Source organism: Castor canadensis, chromosome 11 (assembly GCF_047511655.1).
Source record: "Castor canadensis chromosome 11, mCasCan1.hap1v2, whole genome shotgun sequence".
NCBI lineage: Eukaryota > Metazoa > Chordata > Mammalia > Rodentia > Castoridae > Castor > Castor canadensis.
The window spans coordinates 11,538,336-11,551,995 of NC_133396.1; the positions used below are offsets into that span (position 1 = coordinate 11,538,336).

The following is a 13,660-nucleotide window of genomic DNA, read 5'->3' on the forward strand; positions in this document are numbered from 1 at the left end:
GGAAGCAGACATTCTTACCCCTTGTTATCACGCAGCTGGGCTGCATTGTTCTTTTGTCCTTGCAAATCAAGTTCTGCTTTTTCTTTCTTTTTTTTTTTTTTTTCATTTTTCTTTTATTATTCATATGTGCATACAAGGCTTGGTTCATTTCTCCCCCCTGCCCCCACCCCCTCCCTTACCACCCACTCCACCCCCTCCCGCTCCCCCCCCCCAATACCCAGCAGAAACTATTTTGCCCTTATCTCTAATTTTGTTGTAGAGAGAGTATAAGCAATAATAGGAAGGAACAAGGGGTTTTGCTGGTTGAGATAAGGATAGCTATACAGGGCATTGACTCACATCGATTTCCTGTGCGTGGGTGTTACCTTCTAGGTTAATTCTTTTTGATCTCACCTTTTCTCTAGTACCTGTTCCCCTTTTCCTATTGGCCTCAGTTGCTTTAAGGTATCTGCTTTAGTTTCTCTGCGTTAAGGGCAACAAATGCTAGCTAGTTTTTTAGGTGTCTTACCTATCCTCACCCCTCCCTTGTGTGCTCTCGCTTTTATCATGTGCTCATAGTCCAATCCCCTTGTTGTGTTTGCCCTTGATCTAATGTCCACATATGAGGGAGAACATACGATTTTTGGTTTTTTGAGCCAGGCTAACCTCACTCAGAATGATGTTCTCCAATTCCATCCATTTACCAGCGAATGATAACATTTCGTTCTTCTTCATGGCTGCATAAAATTCCATTGTGTAAAGCAATACCACTCTTGGGGATATATCCAAGTTCTGCTTTTTCATACAGTGTTAAGGACCACACTCAGGTCCCAGGGTGACAAGAATTCTACATATAAACAGCCAGCAAGGATCCCAAGAGGAACATTTGAGCTTGATGCAAGTATGTCACATGAAATTTATAAGGCTTCTGACACTGGAGAATATTGCTGCAAAATAAATGAAGCGAAAGGCAAAGAAAATTGTAAAATGTGTACATCTCCATGAGAGTAATTGAATGAACAGACACATGCATTAATGAGACAGCCAGAACAGCATTTATTATTTAAGCTCACACTCCAGAGATTTACTCAGGTCCTACTACTCATCAACAGTGTGAATTTGGGAAAGTTATTTCAACTCTAGACCTCACTTTTCCCATCTGTACAGTGGCATTGATTATAAAAGTGCCTAGTTTATAGGATTATCATGTGGATTAATGTTGTGAGGATGGAGGTTTAGTTCAGTGAGAGAACATTTGCTAGTACATGTGAGGATTTGATTCCTAGCACCCACTCCCCTTAAAAAAAGCAAAATACAAAAACACTTTTAAGTGTACTTCACACACAGTAGAAGCTGTGAGTAACCTGGTTGCTAAAGAAATACATTTATTGCAAAATTGGTGCCATTCCATTTTTGAAATCCTATGGAATTATTATTTTTGGAAGTACTAAGGATTGGGAACTATTTTTTTAATTGGCAAGCTGGTTTTAAAAGTTATTTAGAAGAGTTTAATGTAGTTTCATGTAGTTTAATCAAGAAAATGTTGAAAGTAAAGCCAAAGAGAGTGAGTTTGCTCTGTTACAATGTCACAGAGATTACATAGCATGTTAAATGTGAAAGAACTGGCCAACATATGGAACAAAAAGAACAAAGCTCAGAACGTACGGTCAACTAGAGCCAGAACTCAAACTCTGAGACACAAAGTTCTTCTAGGAACTAAGAAGTTTCCTAAACTATATTTTCTGTGCACCTAGTATGAGCCATGTTACTAAATGTGATTAATTTGCACGTTCTACAGATGACAGTGGACATAACAAAAACAATCAGAAATCTTTTGTTGTTGTCTCGTGGTTAATGAGTTCAGTCCTGCTACAAAATTGCTTGCTAAGAAATCTCTGGATCTCATAGAATTAGTGAAAGAATAAATACGATTAAATAAATATCGAAGCAATATTCAGTACGGGTGATGCCTTGGCTTCTACACACAGGAGATGCTCAAACAACTCAAACAATAAAAAAATGGTAGCTATTATCTGTTCTAAATGTTTCTCTAACAACACAACAAAGAAGGACATCCTAAAAGTCAGTGGCTGCCTACAGAAAGGGTAGTTTGTTTCTGGGGACCTATTGCAAAAACAACAAGTCTTGTGGAATACATGTGTACATATATGACATTGCTCTAAAAATTCTATTTTTTACCTCAAGAAAGATGCTGCTATTTGCATGCGTGCAAATGCAGCTGAGATGCAGATGAAAATGCAGAGTTTACTTTCTGTGGAATGTTTTTGAGATACTTTCTCCTCCAATTTGCATGTTTGCACCTATCATAAAAATTCTTTTCTCCTCTGCTTTGTTCTGCCTTCCCTGAATTTGCTTTTTACCTATCTTTGTTTGAGAGACCTTGTTGAGGGTCAACTCTCTGGTGACAGCCTAATATGAAAACTTGCAAATTGAGAACGACTAGATTCCCCTCGGTTTGAGAGTTCCTAATGTTTGGATATGTCCAGCCAACCATCTGCAACCACGAATTGCCTGCTGAGGAGCTGGTGGGAGACAAAAAAATGGGAACCAGAACAGGAGTCACTATGTGAGCAGAGAGGGTTTGGCAGGCTATCTGAACTGAGACCATAATCCTCTTCGGAAACCAGTCTCTCAAACAGAACTATTCACAACAAACATGAAATGAAAACCATGAGGTAGTAGTGACCCAAAAGGAATGTGAATTCTTCTCCAGGACACAGAGACCCGGGGATGAACTGTTTGCACATTTTTGCTTCAGCTTTCTTGAGAGTAAGTTAAACTGCAAATTGTACCTATTTGCATTTGGAAATATAAAGTTAGACTAGCAAGAGAAATGCCAAACATTTGGGTGGAAATCATTAAACATAGTAAGTTGTTAGTGAGTCATTTCGATTTTTCAAATCATCTGAATATTTTTTTATTGTATGGCTAAAGAACAAGTTTTGGAGAGCCAAGATTTTTCAACTTATCCCATGACTAAAGCATGTTTGGACAAATAATGGAATAGGCTCCTGGATACCAGGAAAGAATGTAACTTTATGCTTCCTCTCTGCAGGTATGAGGTATCTCCAAAGTTATTTGAATTACTTATTCTTTATTATTTGTTTTCAGTTTTAGTGTCAGAGGAATTATAAACATGGTAAGATACAAGATTTTCTGATTTTTTGGGGGGAGGTCATTTTTAACTGGCTTGAAAATATTTTCATCTTGAATACTTAGGAAAATTCTTTATTGACCTTGTTTTATCCTACTAAATATATGAGAATTTTCTGATTTGTTGTGCAATGTATTTTATTCTCTGAATAGCAGGAATACTATCTGACTAGGAATTGACTGGCTTTTTGTGACCAATTTATTATTTCTAAATCACATAATTTCCTGTTCAGAGCAACTTAAGCTAACCAGATGTTTTGTGCTACAATGGTGAGTATGTTTTCTTCCTGCTATTTGCATAAGATGTGTAGGGCAAAAAATTAGTCTTAACAGTCAGAAATAAGTAACTCATGACAATTAGATTATGCAATATTCTTATTCATAAATGTTCATATTAATTCACGGAATCACTTGGTCAATATACTCAACACATTTAGATACTAAGCACGAACTTCTTAACTGAAGGTGTCACTTGTTATTACTCAGGGTTTCCAGCTGTCACAGTTTCTTGATGGCATTATTGAGAATTCATCGACATCGCTGGAAAATCTAGCCATAATGAGGAACAGAAAATTCTGTGGAATTTCTTTGCATTTTCCATCCACTTACCTTTGCATTTGATGCTATGGGACTTGTGGGGTTTTTTGTTTTGTTTTGTTTTTGTTTTTTGGTATTTGTCTCAAGACTTCTTGGACTTCAATTATATAAAGTCAAGAAAAGATTGAGTTGTAATCATGCTCGAGTTTGTGACATACAAAGCATCTATCCTGTCTGGGTTATTTATTTCCTTTAACTTCTAACTTCAGTCTCACAGCTGACCTTTATTCCTACTTCCAACGGCCAAAGGTAATCTTTCTGTTGTATTTCATAGCGATCCTTTAGTTCCAGGATATTTTTGGAAAATGTGTATTGCATATGGTGTGAATTCATATTAGTGACATTGTGATATAAATTTCAACCTTTTCCCTTTTGTTCATTCTTATTTTTTAATTGGCATCATGTTTTTAAGATTAGATACCAATTCAATGTGCTTGGTTCCTGCATAGCAATATTTGGAAATATCTGTCAAAACTTGTTTTACAACACATGTCATAATAATCCTTATTATGAAGAGCACCTTTGTATAGATCCCCTCATGAATCCATTAGAGAATTTTCCTGGAATACATACCCAGGAGCAAAATTAATTGAAGGTTTAAGTAGTAACAAATTAGCTGAAATAAATGAGTCTATACCCACTTTGGCAGTACATGAAGTTCCTTTATCCCTGTTAGAAAGTTCAACTGCCAAGAGTTGTGGACAACTATATTTGATACCATTAAACTCTAAATTGTGTCAGTCTAATGAGGAAAAGTGCTATTTCCTAATTTTAATTTTACTACTTTCAATACTATGTTTGAGCATCTTTCTTTTCCTTTTCTCTCTCTTTCCTTTTAATTTTTTTTCAGTTTTTTGGCACCCTTATCTAAGCATGCAATTGGAAACAGCTGTTAAAATATTGCTTTTTTGTTTGCTTGCACAGTGTTTTCTATTTCAAACTTCCACATTTCCTTTACTTCCTCTTTTGAAAATAAACAGGTCAAAATGAACAAAGGACACATAAGTGTGGGTCAGCAAACATGGGCTCTTCTCTGCAAGAACTGTCTTAAAAAGTGGAGGATGAAAAGAGAGACCTTCTTGGTATGATTCAGTGTGCTTGTTTTCACAATTACAAGAGGAAAAATATTTTCTTAGCAACACAAACATTTATATTTATTACTTAATGTTTCATATATATTCTAATTAATAGGCTCTCGATCTCCAAATCCTAGACTTTTTCTGTTTTACGAATAAGATGAGTAATTATTATGTTTCTTACTGGAGACGTCTTTTAAGGAACTCATTTTCAGAAGTTCCCTGAAATATGAATCCATATCTTTATACTGAAAAGATAATTATTAACATCTGAGTTCACTCAAGTCTCATGAAGGCATGAAGTCCAGGCTCAAAGTAAAAGACAAAGGGAGAATGTAATACAGAATTCAAAAGTAACCCAAAGTTTAAACGTCAATCAAAAGAACATGCTTACCTCAAAGAAGTGGTAAAAGTAACATGTTAGAACATGTTAATTATCTCGAGTCGATTCACCATGCAATATAGATGCAAATCAAAACATCACACTGTATATCATAAATATACAAAAATATATGTGCCAATCAAAAAAAAATAGAAAATGACAATCTTGTATTGCTTCCAAGTAAATACACTATGGATGGGAAAAGAAAATCACATTTTGAATTTTTATCTCTACTAAAATAGTATTTTTTCTGTTCATAACAATGATTAGATAAGCTTTGTTTAGCAGTCAATAAATTCAAAAACAATAAATAATTTAAAAATCACTCATAAAAGTTGGTATATTGTCATCTTATGAACATTGTGTGTGTGTGTGTGTGTGTGTGTGTGTGTGTGCTTAGCCAGCAAATATGTACTGAATGTGTGGATTTCCAATGAATAGAGAATACAAAGCTCTCTACATGCAGCAAGAATTATATAAATATGAATGTTAAGGTTGAGATCAACTCTAGAGTTGTTTTACTTCCAAACTTTTAGCTTTTGTTAATAAACATTGCATCTACCTTGTCATTATGGAGATTTATAAATGTGAACCTAGACATAAATCAATACACAGCTAAAATTATGTGAAAAATATGATTTTTGAAAAGGCCTTTTGTTTAGAATTATAGCAAAAGTAATAAAGTGGGTTCTTCGCACTGGGATTCAAATGCAGTTGCATTTCCAATTCCAGAATATGATCACAGTAAGAAAGCATTTAAAAATTCTTTCTGTGAGTAATATTTTGAGACTATCTTCTTCCACATGCAAGCAACAAAAGCTAAAAATACAACCTCACTCTTCATTGATAGAAGTTACTTATTTATTCCAGGCCTCCTACCTATTTGACATCATATAAGCCATTAAGGGCACTCATGAAGCAATCCAATCTCACATTAAAGAATGATAAACTAAGGTTCTCAATGATAATTGGAATCAAAGTCACAACTCTATCTTAGTGAACTATGTCCATATTTTAAGATGCACAGATTAAAGAACAAAAAAAATCAAGACATTGAAAATAGCAAAGAGAATGAGTGGAATGCAAAGTGTATAACAGATTGAGTAGTTTCAGTTGTAGTAGAACACCTATTGATTTGCTTTATTTTTCTCTCATTGCTATGTAGGAATGGTTTTGTTCATTTCTTTTAGTACTGTTTGCATACCTATTCTCCTCCAATTTACATCAAGTTAACGACTCTCCTCAAATGCCTGCAATGGATCTGGGTCATGTAGGTGATTTTAATGATTCTAACTATGTTATTGAATTTGCACCTGAATCCCAAACTGCCCACACCATAATGAACAAGGTAGCTTCAGCCCCATTCCTGAAAGGTATGTTTCCTGGCAGTTCATGATAATCTCCTTATTTGTAAAATACACAAATTCATTTTAGGATTTCCTTGATAGATTGTGTTAAACGTTGATGTTTTTAGTTTATTAACAGCATTAATGTATTTTCCTTTCCAATATTAAATAGGTTTTCTTACTGTGTTAACTAGTGTCCCATGTAAGAAATTCTGTGCTAAAATGGTTATTATCTTTTATAGTACATATCAAAATGAGATAGTCCTGGATTATTTAAATGCATGTTTTTGAGAAAATCCTGGAAATCTAGATGGCAATGCCAGCATAGTTTTTTAATCTTTTCAAATACATAAAAATTGAGACAGAAATTAGATAGCAATGCTCAAACCCCACAGGCAATATTTATGACAAAGCTCAGTGACAACGTGTTTACTTGTACACCAGAATATAAGTGAGTGAGGAAGAAGCACTGATCGCCACATGTCAGCATCAAATGTCTCTCTGGGGATGGTAAGAGAGCAAAGGAAGCAGTGGGTTATCTGAAAGGCCTGAGGAGATTCCCCCACAGGACATAATAAGTGTCCATGGGAAAGCAGAGATGGCCAATTTGAGAGTAGCAATTGAAACCATTTTTAGTAGTTATATTGGTAGTGTAGAATTAGAATGCTGTTATGAGGCTATTATATGTGTAAAGTGGAATAGACTAAATAAGTAAATATGGAAGAGTCTTGCTATCTTACTCTCTGACCCTGAAAGACAGGAGTCTCAGCATTGAAGAAAGGAGGATCAGAAGTCTGGAATAGTAAATTTACACTGCGAGGAGCTATGACATTCCAGAGGGCTAGGAAGTCATCAGGAACTCATGGGTATGTCCAAAGGACACAGCAACCAATGTTAAGCTTCAGCCAGTGCAGTGATTCAACACTCATCAAGAAGTTATTTAAGTCCATGCTTTCGGAAGGAGATTTAAAAAAATATAACTGACTGCTTTACATTAGAAGATGATTGTAAATGAGTTCTTACTAAGAAAATTTATAAATAAAGGGGAAATACAATCACGTGTCCTATGTGAACCAAGCTATTGCATAACGAAATAGACAGTGCAAATTACTGTTTTGTAAATGTTTTCTATGAAAAAAAGAATTAAAGGAAATAAACCATTAGCATTTTGGAATCCCCATTAAGTTAATGGATCTAGGCACTGAGCATTAATGGTTGCTAATATCTTAAAAGAGAGACAATCAGAAATTATGAGTTTCTGAAAAAACACTTACTATCACCTATGGTCTAGCAAACAAGGGTTAGACATGAATCTGATTGAGCCTCTGGATCCAGCTGCTGGTTTGCAGTCAACACATGCAGAGCAAGGAAGCATGTTGGAATGCATTGGGAGTGTGTACTCAACAAAATCCAGAGTGCAAATTATGTAGGCTAAACGGCTTGGGTTTAATATCTCATATGTTTTAGGACAAACACCCTCTCAAGAAAACACTATCCAAATTTAACTATTGTATGCTGTTTGTGGAAATTTGACCACATTGACACCACTGTCAAATAGACATAGTACATATTTTGCCATTAGTTAGGTCCATCTGAACATGACTTTAAGTGGATGGATTGGTATTGATATTATTTCAAATTCATTGTGCTTTAAATATTGGTTAATAGTTGTTTAGAAAAGGGTAATATGTTTTCAATAAAAGTATTTGCCATATAGCAGTTGGCAGTTTTATCTAGAGCATTAGAAATACCCTACCTCACCTCTAATTAAATCTGGCATTCTGTCTTTAGATCACATAGAAATCTTCTTACTTAGCTATTCCCTTTCATTACATGGCAGGAAGAACAATAATGGGATGGCCTGATGAAAACAGCATGAATGAATTGGATTTAAATTATTCAATGGATGCAGTGAGAATCATCTTTAATGATATGTTCTCGTATCATTTGAAATTTTCTTGGGGACATAGAATCCCTAAGATGAAAGAGCACAGAGACCATTCAGGTAACTTTACTGGTAAGAAAAAATACATGTGTTTGCTGCTGAGATGATAGATAGCTAGATAGGTAGGTAGATGATAGGTAGATAGATAGGTACAGATGGATAATAGATAGATAGATAGATAGGCAGATGATAGATGATAGATAGTTGATAGAGATGGATGACAGATAGTAGATAAAAAGATAGATGATATCTAGATAGAAAGGGATGATAGATAAATAGAAAGATAGATGACAGATAGATAAATGAGACAGATGGATAGACAGATAGATGATAATTAGATACATGATAGATAGATACATAGATAGATGATAGATAGATAGACATGGATGTAAATAGAAAGATAGGTGATAGATAAATGAGATAGATAGATTATAGATAAGTGATAGATAGGTAAATGAGATAGATAGATGATAGGTAGACAGAGATGGATGATGGATAGATAAATAGAAAGATAGATGATAGATAAATGAGGTAGATAGATGACAGATAGATAATAGATAGAAAGATAGAGATAGATAAGTGGATAGATGATAGACAGATTAGATAGATAGATAAATGAGATAGATCGATGATAGACAGCTAGTAGATAGAAAGATAGATGGCTATGATGTCATTAGCTATAGGGGGCACATGTGAGGTAAAATGGAATGCACAAGCCTGTGTTACTTTCTAAACATAAGAGATTGAGCTTTATTAAAATAAAACCTTTATTCTTAAGTACATTGTTTCATTAAGAATTTATATTTACCATTACTTCTGTTACTCCCTTAAATAAAACTTCAAGAAAAGACTCGCTCAATAATTACCAAACATTTAAAGATAATTTAGTGGAGGGGTTTTTTTTTTTGGCACAAACAACAGAAAAGGAAAATTAAACAAAATATTCTGCAATTGAGAAAATTATGAAATTGTTAGAAAAATCATTGAGAACTTGTCTTAAAACATTAACAAAGCAATTCTGGTGTTTCCTCCTGTGCATGCTGTACAAACCTCAACTGAGAATTCTTACCATGCTCTGTAGTACTGTGGATTTTGAATGCATTTTGTAACATTGGTACTTTTGATTTATCTTTTTACCAAGACTGTCCTATATCATAATAATGAGTGTGTTCTTATTTTCCTAAAGCTCATTGTCAAGTAATGGACAAAAAACAAACATGTGAAAGGTTCAATGTTCTGGGAGAAAGGCTTTGTAGCCTTGCAAGCTGCTGTTAATGCTGCCATCATTGAAGTGAGTATTAAGTTAAAGGAAATTAATTGTGTAAAAATTAAATTTTGATGAATGAAGATAATGATTTTCCTACTTTATCATTTATTCACTTTGTTCAATAAGCATAATATACCAAACAATTTTAATATCCAAACCATTGTGCAAAGAACTGGGGATCAGAAAATAAGCAAACAACAAGACCTTTTATCAAAAGATCCTAGTAGTGAAGACTGTATACCAATATACAGTCTTGATAAAGGTTTAGGGTTTATCATAGGATTTTAAATGGTGTGCTAGCCAAACTTGGAAGCAGAAAATACTCTGACAAGAAATAGCAGGGGAGATTTATCACTGAAGTGTTTTTCCAGTGAGTCTTAAAACACAAGTAGAACTTGTGTTTACTTTTTCCAGTAAAGATGGTGAGCAGAGATGTTCTAAGGAGGTAAGCCAAAAGCTGGACTATTACAGAGTTTAAATACAAAATGTTCATGGATCCTTAGAATTCAGAGAAAAGGCCCGAGATTGCAGTTTGATTAATGCTGACTGTCTGTTTGTTGATATCTTTAGATCACAACAAATCACTCAGTGATGGAGGAGCTAATGTCAGTGACTGGTATAAATATGAAGATATTGCCTTTTGTTGCCCAAGGAGGAGTTACAACTGATTTTTTCATTTTCTTCTGCATCATTTCTTTTTCTTCGTTTATATACTATGTATCAGTCAATGTGACACAAGAAAGACAGTACATTAAGTCATTGATGACAATGATGGGCCTTCGAGAGTCTGCATTCTGGTAAATTGCATGTCTAAAATCTATGATGCACCATAAATAAATAAATAGGAAATATGTCTTGACTCCCTAGTCCTATAAAGTATTGTGTTTAGACTTGATGCTTTCATATAGTAGTGCCATGATAAGTCATGGAATCGATGCTTAGTACTGGAACTTTCTATATTTCTATGACTTAAGGAAAGCCTGGTCCTGTAGATGTCTACCAGTCCTCAGGACACCAAGAACACAGAGGGTGACTATTGGTGACTAGTCACCATGTGAACCCAAATGCACAAGAAGTTGAGGTTTCCGCTGTACAATGAGATGTGTGTTTCAGATACGGTGTTAGATGAGGTGGTTGACTTTGATCCCGTGTTGAATGAGTCATCACGTGTATGACACTGAGGAGAGGAATCTCTGACGCTTCTGAGCACTGGGCTTTCCTCAGTGTGGACAGGAGCAGTGCAGCACAGTGGTGAGAACCCAGGCCTGGGAGGCTATGTCCACTCAGAACTTAGTACTTAACACCTTGGGCTTAAGCTCTTTAAATCCCAGTTTTCTTTCTTAGAAAGCATTTAATAATAATGTCTGTTTCATATTGGTCATGAAGATTGAAGAAAATGTAGTTAAGTGTTTTATGTGATACTCAAGGTTCTAACACATTTGTACATGAAAGCAATGCTAGGAATCTCTCTGTAGAGCTGTCCTTATCTCAGCTAGCAAAAACACTATGTCTTTCTCATTATTGCTTATTTCTACTCTTCAATGGAACTGGAGAAAAGCGCAGAACAGGTTTTGCCTGGAAGCAAGCGGGGAGGGGAAGAGATTGGGGGTGGGGGTCAGGGGACAGGGGGAGAAATGAACCAATCAATGTACACACGTGAATAAATGAATAAAAATAAGAAACATTAGGCACTCAATATCAGATGATCAGTTGATAGAGCATTGGGAAGTATGGCCTGACAGGACAGTGGGAACAAGTCAGGAAACTGTGGTTCAGATAGTCAGTTTGCAAGTAAATGTTTTGATGAGTTTAGCCAAGTGATCACTTAGAAACTGGTTGTAGTGAAGTGTCAGTAGTGAAGTTCAGAAATCAAAGCTGTGGATATTGAATTTGCCTTTTATACATTGTGATAATATTCTCAATGTTAAACAAGATGTGTAGAATAGATGAATAATTCTAGACATACACTGAATAATCTTTAAAGACAGTTAAGTACTGTCAAGTACAGGAAGACTGTACATATTTAATGTTACTGATTTATGCTGAATTTATTTTTTAAAGAAGCAGTGTACTAAGTGGAAAAGTAGAGAGAAGAGATTGCAGGTTTTTTATACAATGGGAATTTTCCTGTTGCTCTTGTTTGAATTAAAATGATGTATCATAACATTGAAGGAAATTTTTGTCTCTATTTTAAAAGATGATGGAAATATACAGAGGCAGAGAAAAGTAACTATCATGATAAAAAAAAAACCTCTAATCTAATGAGGAAGGATTAAAAACTGAGGGCAATTGTCCTTCCATGAAGAAAGACTGTGACATTTTATTTGTATAGAATTCGAATGAAACAATGGAGAATTTATAGAATGTGGACAGATGAGCTGTTTCAGATGGACAAAGTCTACTGTGAAAAGGAATCATGCCAGTTAAGCATTAAAATTCAGACTTCTGAAAACATGTTGATGTTTTTTACTTTAAATAAGGGCAAACCATCTGTCCACCGTGTCCCCATTATAATCCAGCTGCCATATTAAACCATTAAAAAACCTAATTTCATTTAATTCTCTTATTTTTCCAGTAGAGGAAACTAAAGTTTAAAGAAATTAAGTAATTATGCTTTAGGATTATCTAGTTACAATGTAGCGGAGAAAACTTGAACCCAATCTATGTGATTAGAAAGTTTATTCTCTTTCTCCTTTATAGAACCTTTCTTAATGTTTCTTTGGCATTATTAATGGCTAAAACCACATCTTCATATCCATCTGTCTATCTGCATCTATCTGTGTCCTGTGGCTATGTGTGTATCTGCACACAACCATCTGTGTCAAGGGTTGGCAAACTCTGGCCTACCTTTGTACATTCTGAAAACTAGGAATGGCTTTCCATTCTATAACTTTTTTTGGTGGTACTGGGATTTGAACTCAAGGCCATGTGTATGGTAGGCACATGTCTTACCACTTGAGCCACACCTGCAGCCCAGCTTTTCATTCTAAATGCTGGGAGAAAAGTAAAAAGAAAGTAATACTTTTGTGGCACATAGAAATTTATCGAAATTCAAATTTCATTGTCTAAAAATAGATTTTTATTGGAACACAGCCACACATGATTTACAGGTTTTTCTATCACCACTTTTGTGCTACAAAGGCAGGCTGAAGGACACGAAACAGCCTGCAAAGCCTAAACTACGTACGATCTGGCTCTTTTGAAAAAAAGTTTTCAATCCCTGCTTTGTCATCTATTTTTTGCCCATGTTGTTTCTATAATTACTTTACTGACAGTTGTGCAGACCCGACAACCATCATTGATGTTCCTGAAAAGCTCTTCCTAGAAACCTCAACCAATTACGCTCATTGTAGCACCCACTTTATTCTCTCTTATTTTGCAATAAGGTATCTATTTTACCTGTGTACCTGCTTATTATCTACCTTTCTCTAGAGAACATGAGCTTTGGGGCAAGAAAGTTTTCTAATTTGCCAGCTATTGCATCCTTTTAATCCTTGATACATGGTAAACTCCACAATCCATTTGCTGATAAATGAATGATAAAAGTGACAAATTACCAGAACTCTGGAGCAATGCTGTCTATCCCCCCTAGGCTCTCCTGGGGCTTGATGTATGCTGGATTCGTCCTTATTATGGCCACTTTGATGGCAAGTATTGTCAAATCTGCCCATATTGTCATCCTAACGGGTTTTGTGGTGGTCTTCACCCTCTTTCTTCTCTATGGCCTGTCTTTGGTAAGTTGTTGAATTTCTACCCCCTGATTCCCATCCTTCTTCCCCTAACCTTATGTCAGTGATTTTCTTTTCCCCATTTTGGCTATGTTTGCAGCATTTGTTGTGTTAATCAGTTTTCCATCATTATAAAAAATGCACTTAGAAAAAAAAAAAGAAGGAA

At 35.2% G+C, this 13,660-nt stretch overlaps 1 protein-coding gene across 1 annotated transcript in view; it reads left to right on the top strand.

Annotated features, from left to right (window-relative positions):
- The first annotated feature begins 550 nt into the window (after positions 1-550).
- The window catches only part of Abca9 (ATP binding cassette subfamily A member 9), a 64,352-nt gene continuing 51,242 nt past the window's right edge, over positions 551-13,660 (top strand). Inside the window, 9 exon segments of the mRNA XM_074045264.1 lie at positions 551-2,769; positions 3,112-3,423; positions 4,731-4,832; positions 6,374-6,581; positions 8,395-8,559; positions 9,686-9,723; positions 9,725-9,790; positions 10,337-10,563; positions 13,359-13,500. Coding sequence (XP_073901365.1) covers positions 3,406-3,423; positions 4,731-4,832; positions 6,374-6,581; positions 8,395-8,559; positions 9,686-9,723; positions 9,725-9,790; positions 10,337-10,563; positions 13,359-13,500 — 966 coding nt within the window. The 5' untranslated portion in view covers positions 551-2,769; positions 3,112-3,405.